Source organism: Thunnus thynnus, chromosome 3 (assembly GCF_963924715.1).
Source record: "Thunnus thynnus chromosome 3, fThuThy2.1, whole genome shotgun sequence".
Classification (NCBI taxonomy): domain Eukaryota; kingdom Metazoa; phylum Chordata; class Actinopteri; order Scombriformes; family Scombridae; genus Thunnus; species Thunnus thynnus.
The window spans coordinates 582588-599330 of NC_089519.1; the positions used below are offsets into that span (position 1 = coordinate 582588).

Here is a 16743-nt window from a genome sequence, read left to right on the forward strand (position 1 = left end):
AAAAATCTGAAAACAGATTTGTGTATCAGAACTTTGTTTTTTCTTCTTTCCTCTCCCATTAATCATCTCACCACCCCTCAGATTTATCTGCTGACCCTTTGGAGGGGCCCGACCCCTAGGTTGGGAACCACTGGACTAAACTAGCTAACTGTATATAAAGTAGTGTAAACTAGCTCCACCTCCAGCAGCTACAACAGTAACATGCTGCTCTAACACTGATGCTTCACTATTAATAATCTAATGATGTCATATATAATAATATATCAGTCAGAGGGACCAAACCACTACTTTTACTGCAATACTTTAACTACATCAAGCTCATAATACTTATGTACTTTTACTGCAATACTTTAACTACATCAAGCTCATAATACTTATGTACTTTAACTTAAGTAGGATTTTTTATGCAGGAGTTTTACTTGTAATGGAGTATTTTCACATGGCTGTATTGGTAGTTTTACTGAAGTAAAGGATCTGAGTACTTCTCCACTACTGCATGCTGGAGGAGGATATACCAAGAGAATAATACTAGAGCTTTTTTCACAAGCTGGCAACCCAAAACTTGTTCTTAGTGCATGTTTTATTAACCGTTTATAAAGTCAGAAGAACAACTTATTAACCCCTAATAAAGAGTGCCTTATTAAAAGGCCAATTTATAATGATCTCAGGCAATGTCGTGCACACAAACTGTAATATATATATGTGTGTAAATGAATGTGATCTATGCTAGTATATGTCTGTATGGATGTGTGGTTGATGCCTCAGAAGAGGCAGCAGCAGCTGACGATGAGGATGATGATGATGATGAGGAGTGGCACTGGTGGGTGCAGTAACACTCAGTAAACCGGGGGGGTCGCTAAATGACTTTCTGCAAACATGGCTGCCCAGGATGAACTCAGTAAGTTTCTCTCTGCGTTATTGGCGATTAATATCTCTTTAAATGTCGAGTTTGTGGTTGTCAAAAACTCTTAGAGAGCAGCTCTGCTTTACTGTAACAATGAGGATGTTTTGTAAATGACGCTAAAGCTTGCTTCAGGTAAAGACTGGCGCAAGAAAGAAAGCTAGCTACAATGCTAACGTCTGAAGGCCGTTTGCCCAGTCATGGTCAAAATGAAACTGTCTCACAGGCTATTAATACATTTTCTTTAAGCAAACTTTTATGACGCGAGTTTAACAGTTGGATATGTAGGGCTTTTAGGTTTAATTGTGCAAGGTGTCATGGAAAGTGAAAGTCAAATTGTGTAAAAGAGAAACTGCGTGGATAGACTGTCAGTTGTTTTAGCTAGCTGGCTGGTGAGCCATGCCAAGAGAAAGAAGGCAGGGCTGGGTGATGGTTTGCAGCAATATAACAGCTGACAGTACGAGTTTATCACACTAACCGGAGCCAAATGCTTCAGGGACTGTTTTTAGTTGACTGTTTTAAGTTTTTGTGGTGTTTTATTCCCTCTGGGTGAAGCTGAAGGTCGCACAGACCCTTTTTTTTGCATGTGGTTGCAAACACCCAGTGGGTTGTAACGTTACTTCCATATTTGAATGGAAAGTTATTGTCACATTAAATATGGCAGAGCTATTGTCTTAAACTGGTCCTGTGTTTAGTGTTTATTGGGTTTTTTTTATAGGTGGGGCATGACAAATACCATCTAGAAAATGATGCATACATGTTAATCAAGGTGTGACGTGTGTGTTTTTTCTGTTTGTTTATTTGTTTGTTTCTCTCTTTCTTTGACAGATCAACTGGAGCGTGTGTTCCTTCGCCTGGGCCATGCAGAAACAGATGAACAGCTACAGGATATTATCTCCAAGTTCCTACCCCCTGTGCTCCTCAAACTCTCCAGCGTTCAAGAGGGTGTGCGGAAGAAAGTAAGAAGGGTGTTGCCTGTTTCTGTGCCTAAAGAGATTACAATGACTCTTGAGTTTGTGCTCTTTGGCTGCACATCATACAAATCGAGTGAATAAATTGCAGTTTCATGCCATCAGAACCTTCCCTTCAAATATTATCTCTTCCTTTTTTTCTGATAAAAGTATAAAGCTTCCTTTTCCAAGTTACATGTTGATACAGATTTAACAGAACCTCCTCCTGATGCACACATATTCCTGTAAGGAACTTGGACTTTTCTCTCTTGCTATTCATCTTCATGTAACTACACTGCTAACGTATTTTATGTGCCTCCTCCTCTTCTAGGTAATGGAGTTGCTGGTCCACCTGAACAAGAGGATAAAAAGCCGACCTAAGATTCAGCTCCCAGTAGAAACTTTACTGGTGCAGTACCAAGACCCTGCAGCAGCCTCCTTCGTTACAGTAAGAGAGTCTCATTTTATAATGTCGGGCTCACGGAGCTGGGTGTGTATTATACATTGATTATGCATCTAACCATTTCCTGTACTCGCTGTGCTAAATATAAAAACAAAACAGTGCAATTTCAAAATTTGTAGAGATTTTAAGATAAAGTGCAACACAGGAAAAGGCGTTCTATGTAAGCAAGTTAACATATTACTGAACCAGCTTGATTAGATTGGTGTTTATAATAAAGATAGTAGATTGATTGTACAGCAGTGCTTATATGTGATGAATGTTTGAATGTAACTCTGGGTTGATGAAGTAACAGTCTGTAACTTCAGACTGGAGTAGTGATTGTCTCATTAATGCTTTTTGCAGAATTTCACCATCATCTACATCAAAATGGGCTACCCCCGTCTGGAGGTGGGAAAACAGTGTGAGTTGGCCCCCACCTTACTTACTGCCATGGAAGGCAAGCCACAACCACAACAGGACAGGTGAGAGGACACATACACTCACACGAGGATATTTACTATTATTAAAGAAGTGTTTTTCAGACACACTTGAGTTTTTGTTAGATTGACACATTATTATAGACAGATATCACCTCAAGACTTCTTCTTTCTTGACTCAATTCTAATTTTCCATTTCCTCTCCATCCTCTCTCGTAGCCTGATGCACCTGCTGATCCCGACTCTTTACCATATGAAATATCCTACAGACGCCTCCAAGAATGCGTTTCCATTCAACTTAACTGAGCGTCCAAAGACGGTGCAGCTGCTGCTGGAGTTCATGTTAGATGTTTTACTGATGCCCTATGGGTGAGTTCCTGCCGTGTGACCGAGGGTCTCGGACATTTAACTGAAATGAGTCTATTAGTTTTTCACTGAAACTACAATTTTTAGTAATTGACTTGTTTTCTCTTTTAGGTTTGTGCTGAATGAATCCCCAACGCGTCCCGCCCCCTCCTCATCTGCGGATGGTTCGGTGGCTGCGTCCGGCCAGGGTCTTCCTCAGCCTCCACCTGGGATGAGCGTCTATGCTGCCAAGAGGGTTATTGGAGAGGCCCAGTGGAGCGCCGAGCAGCTGGAGCAGGTACGATAACCGACAGCGGTGACTCTGTTTTTGTACGAGTTATATGTTTGCATGTGCTCGCTGGACAATGTGTTTGTCTTCATTATCGGCTAGTGATTCCCTCATTCTGTATTTGGTTTCAACAGTGTAAGCTGGGCATAGTGAAGTTCATAGAGGCAAAGCAAGTCCCAGAAGTGGAGACAGTGGTGCATCTGGTGGTGGCGTCCAGTGACACCAGACACAGCGTGGCCACTGCAGCTGATCTGGAGCTGAAGAGCAAACAGAGGTAGATGGAGGAGATGTCAAGTCACCCACTAGACCTTTATACAACAAATAATAATCATCATTATATCAATGTTTCATTCTTTTTTCAACAGTTTTGTTTCTTGAGGCTGTGTAAGTTGATCAGACTGATGGGCTGACATTTCTATACCTCACACAGAACTTTATTAACGTCATTGGTTACGAACTTGTTTTCTTATCTTCCAGCATCATCGATTGGAACAATCCTCTAATCATCAACAAGATGTTCAAGGTGTATCTGGGGGATGTTCCCCTTAAAACAAAGGTTTGTAAGCTCAGTGTTTTAACTTTAAAACGTCACGGTGATATTCTACATGTTTTGTGTTTAACACTCTTATTTATGTGCACTAGGGGGGAACAGTGAAGCAAGAGCTGAAACACGAGCCAGTGAGCACTAGAGTCAAACTGAAGATCCTTCCACATCTGCTGCGCTCACGCCTTGCTGCAGAGTGCTTTCCTGCTAATATTCAGGTAGGCTTGTTGTGCAAGCAAGCTGCATTTATTTTTGTGAGGCTGCCATATAACACCTCTCCAGTATACTGCACAACCATTCTCACTGGTTTCCTTTCCTCCATAGGTTGTGTATGACGGTCTGTTTGGAGCCAACACCAACAACAAACTGCTGTCTCTGACCTTACAGTTTGTCCATCACATCTGCATGGTGTAAGAAAAGTGCTTCTTTTTTGTCTAGATATATCCAGGATATAAATCTTTCCATGAAAAGTTTGTTTGTATTTTGAAGATGTTTCTTTCCTCTGTTTTTTAGGTGCCCTGACACTAATAAGCCTTTGGGACTGATGCTCCTAAATGGTCTGACCAAGCTCATTAATGAATACAAAGAGGTAAAACTTCAAACAGCAACATTTAATCTGTATTTTCATGCAATTAAGTTTTTCTTTTTTTAAATACCTACTAAACAACATGTGTCCTTGCAGGATCCTAAGTTACTCTGTGTTGCATACTCTGCTGTTGGGAAGCTCTCAAGGTATTTATAAAATACTAATTCTTAATGTTTCCTTTACACATAACCAGCTTAGTTTCAAATTTAACAATGAAATATATTCTGTTTTTTAGCCGTATGCCACAGCTGTTCACAAAGGATATCGCTCTTGTACAGCAGTTTTTTGAGTCCATGTGTAAGGTAGGTGATATTAAATACTCCTTCATTTAAAGGAGAGCTCAGTGGTGTATTTATTACTGATGTTTTCAAAATCCTGCTTTATCATCAGGAGGAGCCAGATGTTCGTCTTGCTATTCAGGAGGCTTTGTCCATGATGGTTGGAGCTTATGCCAACCTGCAGGGGGCGCTGCTGAACCTGATGGAGGCCCTGGTGGCTGCGTATATTGTAAAGGTGAGTGTACGTAGGCAGCATCATTTATGACAAGTTTAGAAGTAACAAAGCATAGAAGCCAAATTACTCCTCACAAACAGTAATAGTATCTTTGTTTCTGATGATTCTCTCTCTGAGCAGCCGGAGGTGCAGGTTCGCCAGGTGGCCATGAAGTTTGCCAGCACAGTCTTTGCACCTGATCATGTGCCATCAAGATACCTGCTGCTGTTGGCTGCTGGAGACCCGTAAGTCCCAAAAACACACACTTCATACATTTTTTACTTAAGATTAAATGTGGTTCAAACTAAAGATTGTGTGCCAGTGGTTCACTTTCCTGAATGGTGCAGAAGATAAAAGGTGCTGGTGCTGTGTGTTTTAGGAGGGATGAGGTGTGCGGGGAGGCTCAGAGGGTGCTGAGGGCCTTTCCTACCAAGAGCTCAGAGAAAGAGGGACCAAAGCCAATGCCCTCCTTTCCTGATATGGTGGCCTATGTCCAGGAGAAGGTGAGGCTGCATATTTTTCATTCTCTCTGGGGCTTTTCAAACAGTGCATCCAGTTACAACCTAAACCCCAAAGCACATCATTTCTCTCTCACTCTGCCTGCTTTTCAGGCTTTTGATACCAGTTGTTATCCTTTTTCTGTTTATTTATTTCTATAAGATCTAATGGATCTCATGTCTTTTTTATGTTGTCCTCATCATCGTCAGGCATCACAGAGGATCAAGACTCCAGCTAAATACATTGTTGGAACTTCCACCATTCCTTTCAACCCATCTGCATTTGCAGAGGTAAATATTAATCGGTGATCAGCCTGTTGCATCCATTGATCTTGATATGGACTCCTGCTGCAGACATGTGGCTTCACTTCATTTCCTTGTCTTTTTTTTCCAGATTGTGCTGTACCTGAGGATGTGCATGGCCTACAGTGCAGGGGCCACGCCCCTCTCCACACGCCTGGCAGACATGCAGGATGATGCGCCCGCCATCGGCCGCTACGTCCACACGCTGCTGTCCTCCGGGCCGCAGCCTTCAGTGTCAAAGGGTTCCGACGCAAATCCAGTGTATGTCTACATGGATCTGCTGCAGCAGCTGCTGTCTGCTGTAGGAGGTGAGAGAAGTTAACCTGCTTTTTACTAAGGACGATGATACTGAGGCGGCTGTGGCTCAGGAGGCAGAGCGGGTCGTCCACTAATCAGAGGATCGGCGGTTCGATTCCCGGCTCCTCCAGTCCACATGTCAGTGTGTCCTTGAGCAAGATACTGAACCTCTAATTGCTCCTGATGGCTGTTCCATCAGTGTGAGAATGTGTGTGAATGATTAGATTTCCTCTGATGCTGCAGGTTGTGTGTGAATGTGATTCGTAGCGTAAAAGCTCTTTGAGTGGTCGGAAGACTAGAAAGGCGTTTATACAAGTACCGTCCGTTTACAGGAAGACGTCTCCATGGTTATTATAGTCTTCTTAGAACATTGAGGTGATTTTTCAGAGTTGTATCTACTGTATGTTATGTTGTTTTAAACTTCTAAAAAAAGACTAGCTTTTATAGTTAATTGAAGCTGTTATTGTTGATGTATTCATCTGTATGTTATTGTTATGATCATTGATAGTTATTACACTTCATCTTTAATGTGTCAACAGGAATCCCAGTGATGTACTGTCTACTGGAGGTGGTGTCTGTCTGCCCAGAGAAACTGGCTCCCAAGTTTGTTGATAAAATCGACTGGATTAAGGTGAATATTCTGTTTATTCAGACAGAGGTAGTTTTACATTGATGTTCATTAGTGAGACAAATATCAACACATGAAACACTCAGCTGATCTGTGATATTGTAAAAACAGCTGTCGTTGCATTGGGCTGTAGTAACAGATGTTTTCTTCTCCAGAGTCTGATGAACACAAATAAGGAGGACATGAGGGAACTGGCAGCCCAGCTGTACGCTGTGGTGGTTTCTACAATGACTGGCAACGAGCTGCAGATGGCTGTACACAACCTGGTCAAAATCACCAAAGACAACCATGTAAGTCATCTTCTCTCTATTCAGCACGTCATTGTTTACTGTATTGATAAGTTGTCCATGCATAAATATTTATTGATTTTTGTTGAACCTCAGAGTCCTGAGACCCAGCATGGTGCCATCTTGGCTCTTGGCTACATGGTGGGAAGATACATGAGCAAGAAGAATGCTGTCACTTCTAGTAAAACCAGCCACAACATGGAGCAGCAAATGAGCATCACCTCCCAAGAAGACGAAGAGCTTGTTGCCATGGCCACCAAGACAATTGGTACATAGACAATTTTGCAACCATTTCCTGTAATTGAGGTGTAATTTATTGACTCCGGTAGCTCCTGGACTACAGTAAATTACTGATGTTATTGTTAGATGTAGTTTTCATCTCCTACCTGAAACAAAACATCTTTCTTTTTCTTTGCAAGATGTTAAAGTTTTTGTGTGAAAAATAATTACAGCAAAACAAACCTTGTCTGTCTATATGTACTACTCATCTACTCATCTACCTGTGTGTGTGTCCATCCAGGTTCCTTCCTGGACAGCAGCAGTGCTCTGCTGGCTGTAGCAGCGTGCACAGCGCTGGGAGAAATCGGGCGGAACGGCACCCTGCTGATTCCTGCGGAGGGCGACGGCTTCACCAAACTGTCCACAGTGGACAACCTTCTGGCTCGCATCCCCTCCGGCAAGGAGAGCACCAAGGTAACCAGCGACTCCAGTGAAGGAAGGGGCTGCTGGGAGACAATGTACCATATTATATTATATTATATGTGATAATGGTACATCTGGTGTTGTCATGTCGCATGTGTGTGTTTTTCATGTATGTGGTCCAGATGAAGGAGCGATCAATCCAGACTTTGGGCTACATACCAGTAGGAGATGGAGACTTCCCTCATCAGAAGAAGCTGCTGCAGGGACTCATGGACTCTGTAGAGGTGTGAAACATACTGACTGACTGTAGCATTGACAATAGAAGTCACACAGCAACAAAAACCAAATGAACAGGCTATGACATGTCATAGTTCAACTTTGAAATATTTTCTGATTGATAAACATATGAATGTCGTCTTTTTAACATGAAATGTAGGTGAGATGTCTTAAACTGACGTATAAATACGTTACGTTGTAGCTAAAGTGGATATTTTTGCAGTCACAAATAAAACTATATCATCTGCATCTGTGTGAAATAGACCCTCTGTGAAGCTGCTTAATGATCATAATATGTTTACATTTTCTCTCTTCTTTGTCTCTCTCAGGCCAAGCAGGTGGAGCTGCAGTTCACAGTTGGAGAAGCTATCACCAGTGCTGCAATAGGAACCAGCTCTGGAGCTGCTAGAGACCCGTGGACCTGCACTGAGGAGCAGTACAGCCCACCATACAGTAAGGACTTGTAGCTGGAGTAGGTTTTAATAGTACCAATGGACAAATCTGATTTGTTTCTCATGTATATGTTGTTGTTTAAGTGATCCAGTATAATAGCTTGCATCATGACGGTGGTTGTCACATTGATATGCATGCAGCTTAAAGAAATGCTTCAGCTCTGCATGGTAGTAATCAGATAAAGATAGAAGAACAGCTTCAATAGTTCATTTATTTATCTAAAGGTCAAACGCTTCGTCAACAAAACTCAATATGCAAAATGCATTCAGTTAAATAATTTCAGTTCCTTAAACAACGTTTCCATTTTCACTGACAGATGTGAAAAACAATGACGTGGTTCCTTGGGTCCTGAACTCCATCCTGTCCAAGTACATACCCAGCCAGAACCCTCATGTCCGGCAGGCAGCCTGCATCTGGCTGCTCTCTCTGGTCAAGAAACTCAGCCAACACAAGGAAATCACGGTGTGTGTTTATGTAGTCTAGTTAGATGGAGCTCTGAATCTACAGTCAAAGTGGGTCCAAACCTTTGACTGGTGCTGTCTAAAAACACTGGTGTCACAGATCAGAGAAGGAACTCTGCTAACAGAGAGAGTGATCTCTAACACAGTAACTGTCAGGAAGCATTAGCCTCGTGCTTCTCGGATTAAAGAAGAGTTATATCCTTTCTCATTTCAAATGTTGGTGTTTTCCTTGTTTTTCTTGTGTAAAATTTGGAGTCGAGGCCTTTGCACACCAAATATGCTATTCTCATTTGAGAATGTCAGGTTCTGAACTGTTGTCTGTCATTAGATGGATTTAGAACAGTGTTTTGTTTCTCATCATATAAATCAACAGGGCTCCACAGAGGTCAGTCCTCTAATCTGTAGGTTTTATATCACAGTTTGATTTTTTGAATCTATCTTATTTTTCCTCAGGAGTCAAAGAATCATCGCTGCTTCAGAGCTGCTTTTTGTTTCATAATGCACATTTTCACAAAGCATTCACCACATTTATCTCTGCGTGTAACATATTTTTATAAAAAGAATCTAAACACAAACGTCTGAGTTGGTAGAAATCTCTGTGTTCTTCTTTTTGTCCTTCAGTCCCATTTGAAGGAGATTCAGGTGGCGTTCATCTCTGTCCTCTCAGACCCTGATGGTAAGATAAGAGCTCAGTCATCAGTGATCTTAATTACTCACCACAACATCACAACACAAAGAGCCTCACCGTTTCCTCTCTCTGCCTCCCATCCTTCATCCATCTCTTCTTCTTGGGTTTAGAGCTGAGTCAGGATGTGGCATCTAAAGGCCTGGGCCTGGTCTATGAGATGGGTGGAGAGGGTGACCAGCAGGAACTGGTGTCCACTCTGGTGGAAACACTCATGACTGGCAAAAGGTGAGTAGATGAATAGAGAGAATCACAGTTAGTTTCCTGTCAGTAGGAGAGAAGAAATCAGAACATTCACAGACTGCATGAACATTAAAGTTAAAAGCTTATTAATCTTTCCAAACAGAGTGAGACATGCTGTTTCAGAAGACACAGAGGTCTTCCAAGGAGAAGGTTTGGGAAAAACACCTGATGGGTAAGTTATATATCGACACTAGTAGACATTATTAAAAAACGTACAAATGAGCTGAAGTTGCATCAGTTGACTCTTTATGTGTGAGTTTTGACCGTTTTCTCCTCTTTGCATTGATTGTTCCCGGCAGCCACAGCTTGTCAACATACAAGGAGCTCTGCTCATTGGCCAGCGACCTAAACCAACCAGATCTCGTCTACAAGTTCATGAACCTGGCCAATCACCACGCCATGTGGAACTCCCGCAAGGTATCATGCGCCTCCTCGTTTCCATCCTGCTCTCTGGGCCTCGTCTCACCCTCGTTCCCGCCTCACATCTCACCCTCGCTCCCGCCTCACCTCTCTGATCTCTCTACTCCTCTCAGGGAGCAGCTTTCGGCTTCCACATGATCGCAGCCAAAGCCGGAGAGCAGCTGGCTCCATTCCTCCCCCAGCTAGTGCCCCGTCTGTACCGCTACCAGTTTGACCCCAACCTGAGCATCCGTCAGGCCATGACTAGCATCTGGGATGCTTTGGTCACTGATAAGACCCTGGTAGGAGCTTAAACATGATCATAAATACACACTCATCATGTATAAACAAATTCATGTAAATGATAATTGTTTGTCTGGTGTGTTTCAGGTGGATAAATACCTTAAAGACATCCTACAGGATGTCATTTCCAACTTGACCAATAGCACCTGGAGAGTACGTGAGTCCAGGTAAATAATTAACATTCACTGTGTTTATTTAGTGTGACTGAAGAATTTCCCTTTTCTCTGGTGATGTATTATTTTAGTAACTATGCCAGCTAGAAGCCTGTACTAGAAGCCTGTACTGTACTAGACTGTACTGATGGATTTTCCTTCCAGCTGTCTGGCCCTCAATGACCTGATTCGCGGCCGCCAAGCTGATGACCTCATTGATCACCTGGCAGAAATGTGGGGGACGTTGTTCAGAGTCCTGGATGACATCAAAGTGAGCACAAAACAATAGGAATCAATGCTTCAATAATAATCAATAATTCACAAGAAGATGTGAATTATTATATATGAATAGTTGGATCACATGACACACTTTATTACATAAATAAAACACATTACAATCATTAATTGTTTGTTATTTTCTGCCTTTCAGGAGTCTGTGAGGAAGGCTGCAGACCTGACACTGAAAACACTCAGTAAGGTAAAGCTGTTCATCTCAGCACCGCCCCCCCCCCGTGTGTGTGCTGTATGTTTGTATCTGTATATGAATGAGCAGGTGCTCGTCCCCTGACACTCTCTCTCTCTCTCTCTCTCTGTAGGTGTGCACTCGTATGTGTGAGTCTTCAGGCTCTGCAGCCCAGAAAACTGTGGCGGCGCTGCTGCCGACTCTGCTGGAAAAAGGAATTGTGAGCAACGTGTCAGAGGTTCGCTCACTCAGGTAACGTCTCTGTCCAGATGTGACTTTTACAAACATAAATGTTGTCTGGTTTTTGTTTTTTGTTCCTGTCTGTCAGTCATAGACAACTTTTAGCAGTATGAGCCAAACTGTGTTTTAAAGCTCAACCCATGATGAACGTTGTGTTAAACTAGATTTAATGTTTCTGTCAGTTTCGGAGCTGAAATGTGTCTAATAAAATGAATCATAGGTTCTTGTTTACATTCAACCAGTGAGGCTGTAATTTGGTGCCGTGTTATTTCTTGTACCAGTATCCAGACTCTGGTGAAGATCAGTAAGACAGCTGGTGCCAGACTAAAGCCTCACGCTTCCCGACTCATCCCGGCCCTGCTGGAGGCCCTCAGCACCCTGGAACCTCAGGTCCTCAACTACCTCAGCCTCAGAGCCACGGAGCAGGAGAAGGTAGTCTGACATACATACAGTCCAGAGCCGGTATGTCTTATCAAAGGTTAGACTTCAGATTGTCATGAGTGTTTTCTCTCTGTCATCAGAGTGCCATGGACGCTGCCAGGCTGAGTGCTGCCAAGTCCTCTCCAATGATGGAGACTGTTAATATGGTAAAAACAGAGATAATCACTTCTTTTAATGACTTTTGGGGTTTTAGAGCCAGTTTCTAGTTGCCACAGGAAGGAATGTGAAGTTTTGTTTGTCCCTGTGCTCAGTGTCTACAGCACCTGGATGTCTCAGTGCTGGGAGAACTGGTTCCCAGGCTCTGTGAGCTGCTCAAGAGTGGAGTAGGCTTGGGCACCAAGGTGAGTTCACACTAGTCACCAGTTCCTAGATTGACTGTAAATGGTTGATTGTCTGAGTCAGCTGACTCATGTGTGTCTTCTCTCTCTGCACAGGGCGGCTGTGCGAGTGTTATAGTCTCCCTCACAGTGCAGTGTCCCCAGGACCTCACCCCCTACTCAGGTACAGCACACGTATTCACCAGCATTTAGTCTGTTTAGTGTTTGGTGCAGGTGAGCTGATGCCGGTGATGTTTTTGGTGTAACCAGGTAAACTGATGAGCGCTCTGCTGAACGGTATCCATGACAGAAGCACTGTGGTCCAGAAAGCGTTTGCTTTTGCTCTGGGTCATCTAGTCAGGGTAAGAACCACTTCTCTTTACATGAATCACACCATGTTCTGTTCTGAGTGACTCAGTAATCATGGATCGTACTCGTTGGCTCCATCAGACAGCGAAAGACAGCAGTGTTGAGAAACTACTACTGAAGCTCAACACCTGGTACTTGGAGAAAGAGGGTGAGACAGCAGAAAATGGACCTTTTTTTTCAAAATCTAACAAGTTGTTGCATGAAGCCAGATAGTGAATCTGTGTTCTCCTCACAGAGCCTGTGTATAAGTCATCATGTGCGTTGACCGTGCATGCCATCAGCCACTACAGTCCTGATGTGTTGAAGGGACACGCGGGGGTGGCTCTGCCGCTGGCCTTCCTGGGGATGCACCAGGCGCCGGGTCCTGATGAGGAGAAAGGAGAGAGCCATGACGCCACACTGTGGGCTGAGGTGTGGCAGGAGAACGTCCCAGGTGAGTATAAACACACCACCTACTAACAGACGTTATCATTAACAGATAAATACACATAAATAAGGCAATTAATGTGACTTATGAAGATAAAATCTATGTTTGGTACCAGGAAGCTTCGGAGGCATCAGACTCTACATGACAGAGCTGATTGCGATCACACAGAAAGCACTGCAGTCCCAGTCCTGGAAGATGAAGGCTCAGGGTGCAGCTGCCATGGCAACCGTTGCCAAGGAACAGACAGGCTCATTGGTGGCACCACACCTTGGCTTGGTGCTGACAGCTTTAATGCAGGGACTGTCTGGACGCACATGGGCTGGCAAGGTAAGAACTGCTGATGCAACAGTTACGTTAAAGGATGAATCTGTTCAAGACCAACAATGAAACCTGATCAAACTTCTTCCTGTGTGCCATAGAGAGAGTCACACTGGATGACATGTTCCTCCATCTTTTACCATAAACATCCTCTTCCTCACTAGCACAACAGATGCCTGTTAATCCCCAACACTTTACTCTTTGCTACTATTTTATTTATTTATTTGTTTATTGGAAAGTGTTTCTGTTATGTTTATGTGAATGTATTGTTGGTTTGTGTTGTTTTAATCTCTGCAGGAGGAGCTGTTGAAGGCCATCGGATCAGTCGTGTCCAAATGCAGGTAAAGTGATATTTGACCTGTTTATTTGAAGGACGACATTCATTTACTGTCTTTTTAACTTTATTGCTTCTGTTCTTCCTCCGGCTGTCAGCGCGGAGCTCCAGAAGCCTTGCACAGGCCAGCCCTCCATCTCTGAGGTGTTGGAGGTTGTGTTGAAGGAGTGTCGTAAGGAGAGTCTCGTGTACAAAATGGCTGCTCTGCGCTGCGCTGGAGAAGTGCTTCACAGCATCCAGGAGGACCGTTTCAGCGACATGGCCGACATCCTTTTCCCTCTGATCAAGAAGGTAAGTTGACATTGATCAGTTTGATCTGATATTTGTCATCATTATGCCTCTAAAAAGCCTTTTAACGGTGCTCTGTCTATCAATCACCTCCTAACAGAGCTGCCCAGAGAGCGGCGGCGCGTCGCCGAGGTCACTGGATGATGATGATGATGATAGAGATGTGAAGGAGAAAGAGCTGCAGACTGAAGCTCTGCTCTGTGCTTTTGAGACACTGGGAAAATCTTGGCCGAGGAACTCAGAGACTCAGGGTGAGTTCTAGTGAGAACAGACACGACTGGACACGTGTTGGACAGTCTGATGATGTTACAGCTGAGCTTCATGCATCAAATCAGAAAAACTCTTCATTTTCAAACATAGATTTTAACTTTGCTTAGTTTTCTTCACCAGTAGAAATCACTGTGTTCAGTGTTTAGTTGAGTGAATATTCCATCGTGGTGTCACAAACAACTAAAGGTCCTTATACTTCTTTATCTGTTATTCATTAAATAGGACTGAGGTTGATTGGGATGTGATACGTTGTTGCCTGATTTAGCCGTAAATTTAAGCTCCATCATATCATCACATCAACGTTCTTTCATTCACTTCTGGCTCTGAAGTCTAAACTCTAAACGGCTGAGCTGTTTGTGAGCTGTTTGACTCCGGCCTGAAGCTCAGTGGCAACATTTGGTCTTATTCTCCATAAACCAGGCTGAGCGTGCCGCCTGAACTCTGTGTCTGTTTGCAGCTCGTTTCCAGGTGGAGGTGTGCCATCTAATGTGTGAGAAGCTCAAGCTAAGCACCTGGAAGGTGCAGCTTTCTGTTCTCCAGTCCATGAAGGCGTACTTTAAAGGGTGAGGACAAACAAACAAACAGCTGATGAACTGTTGTCTTATAATCTTTTCTTTCATCCTGGAGGCCCTCTGGCTGATCAATATGTGTTTTTCAAATAAGATGATTTATCTATCAGGATATCTTGAAAAGTCTTGAAATGTATTAAATTTTCTTTCCTCAAAAAGTGTTTAGTATTAAATCTTCATCTTAAATATCAGACATCAATAAACTAACAGCAGGATTATTGACAGCAGCTGTAACTGGAAGCAAAAACTAAAATAAACTTTAAAAAATGAATCATTTTTCTTTGGTTGATCATCTTCTGCTCAGGTTGTTGATTTAATAAACTTTGTCATTAAGAGTTTTTGTTACATACTGCTGGGAAGCACTGAAAACATGATGATAATAAATAACTGCAGGCCGTACGGTCCCTACATATACTTAACATAACATTTAATAAATGTATTCTATGTGATGTTAAAGAGCCCTGCAGAAACCCTGCTGTGTGTTGTTCTGTCTGCAGGTTGTTGCTGCTGGAGAAAGGCTCTGAAGACTTGGACGCTCTCTCTCAGATCCTCACAGAGACCTGCGCTGCTCTCACACATCCTTTAGGTAAGTAAAGGCCTCACACTTTCACTTTCATTTCACTCTCAGGAGCATTAATTTCATCTCCACCTTTGTGTTATTGTTTCATCCAGAAAACAAAAGTTACTCGTCTGTGAGGACGGAGGCCTTGTCAGTGGTGGACCTCATCGTGAAGAAGACTGGAGGTAAGTTTGGTTTTTGTTGTTGTATTTAGTCTTCAGGTTTAATAGAGTTCAGGTTTAATAGAGTTCAGGTTTTCTGGTTATTCAGTATAATGTAAACATGTCTTCTTTTAGCTTCTAACAACCTTCTTCTTGATTTAGGATTTTTTTCTCTTTTCTTACATAACTTTGCATGTTTGAAATCTAACAGATAATTTTATAATAAAGTTTAATGCAGTGTTTTGTCTTGTGTTCATATGAACTCTTCACTAGTCACAGACAGCTGGAGGACGTGTAAGTCGTGTTTTTAATGACAGATATTGGTGTCACTGATGAAATGGTCGTGTGTGCGTGTGTGTGCGTGTGCGTGCGTGCGCGTTTGCGTGTGTGTGTGTGTGTGTGTGTGTGTGTGCGTGTGTGTGTGTGACGTTAACAGAGAGTGAACAGTGGGACTGTGTGTCTGTGAAGAGCCGGGAGCAGCTGCAGCGCTCTCTGTCAACGCTGCAGTCAGACAGCAGACCTGACCTGAGGGATAAAGCCCAGGAGCTGCGCAGACACATCCAGAGCCAACCCTGAGCACAGCCCCCCCACCCCTTCCAGCCAGCCGGCCACACACACACACACACACACACACACACACACACACACACGCAGTTACAAACACAACAAAATAGAGCATCGACTTCTTTTGAGTTCATGATCAGTTAAACTAAACATACAAAACATTAGCACCCTCTCCTTTCATACAGCTGGCTTCTCTTCTACACATTATTCACAAATCTCTCCGTCATGGCTTTACTCATCCATGTGACCTGCGGGCTCCACTCCAGCTGACTGACGGACCGACTGACGGACGGACGAAGCTTGACCTTGAAGCTTGACCTTGAAGCTTGAAGAGAACAAAAACAACTTGCTCCAGATCTTTCCTCTGACAGTGATGAAGGGCGAGGCTATTGTAATGTGTCAAGTTTTATTTGGTTCATTTAAATGGACAGTAAGATAATGATAATAAATGCTATATAAACCAATGTGTTGGGTTTGTGGACACTGTATACCTATAATAGCCCCAAATGGGGACTTTTACTACTGTTGTGGGTTTGCCTACTCATTAAATATCTCCAGGTTTTTTAACCTTGGCTAACACAAACTGGTCAGCTCTCGCTCAGAGAGGATGAGGACGCCACCGCGGCGTCTGTCCTCCCTCCTGGTTGTAAGGTGAACGAGTGAGACAGCAGCCGATTCTGTGAAGCCATGAAAATAAATAGAATAAAAAAAAAACCCTGCTGTTAAGTTGAAAGTGATGCTATAGTTGTTTGAATTTGTCCCTGATGAAATAAAAACGACCTTGACAATTTGGACAAGTGACTTTTTTTTT

General features: G+C 43.1%; 1 protein-coding gene across 2 annotated transcripts; it reads left to right on the forward strand.

The window, feature by feature from the left end:
- The first annotated feature begins 792 nt into the window (after positions 1–792).
- ecpas (Ecm29 proteasome adaptor and scaffold) lies at positions 793–16729 on the forward strand. Of its 2 annotated transcripts, none has more exons than XM_067578652.1 (49): positions 793–898; positions 1730–1860; positions 2183–2299; positions 2657–2775; positions 2950–3099; positions 3208–3373; positions 3499–3638; positions 3842–3920; positions 4007–4126; positions 4233–4318; positions 4422–4497; positions 4591–4640; positions 4730–4796; positions 4885–5007; positions 5128–5231; positions 5366–5489; positions 5694–5774; positions 5878–6094; positions 6623–6714; positions 6867–7001; positions 7095–7266; positions 7519–7691; positions 7823–7924; positions 8246–8369; positions 8686–8831; positions 9452–9506; positions 9629–9743; positions 9862–9930; positions 10058–10175; positions 10292–10459; positions 10548–10627; positions 10778–10883; positions 11043–11090; positions 11209–11327; positions 11597–11747; positions 11837–11902; positions 12008–12097; positions 12191–12257; positions 12344–12435; positions 12524–12590; positions 12678–12875; positions 12985–13196; positions 13485–13528; positions 13620–13812; positions 13910–14060; positions 14537–14642; positions 15146–15234; positions 15321–15392; positions 15805–16729. In XM_067578652.1, the coding sequence occupies exons 1-49, from the start codon at positions 877–879 to the stop codon at positions 15942–15944; spliced, it is 5532 nt and encodes a 1843-aa protein (XP_067434753.1). In that variant the 5' UTR covers positions 793–876; the 3' UTR covers positions 15945–16729. The 2 variants fall into 2 exon arrangements, with proteins under 2 accessions (XP_067434753.1, XP_067434763.1); XM_067578662.1 differs by lacking the exon at positions 793–898 and adding an exon at positions 1000–1036.
- Positions 16730–16743: the final 14 nt, after the last annotated feature.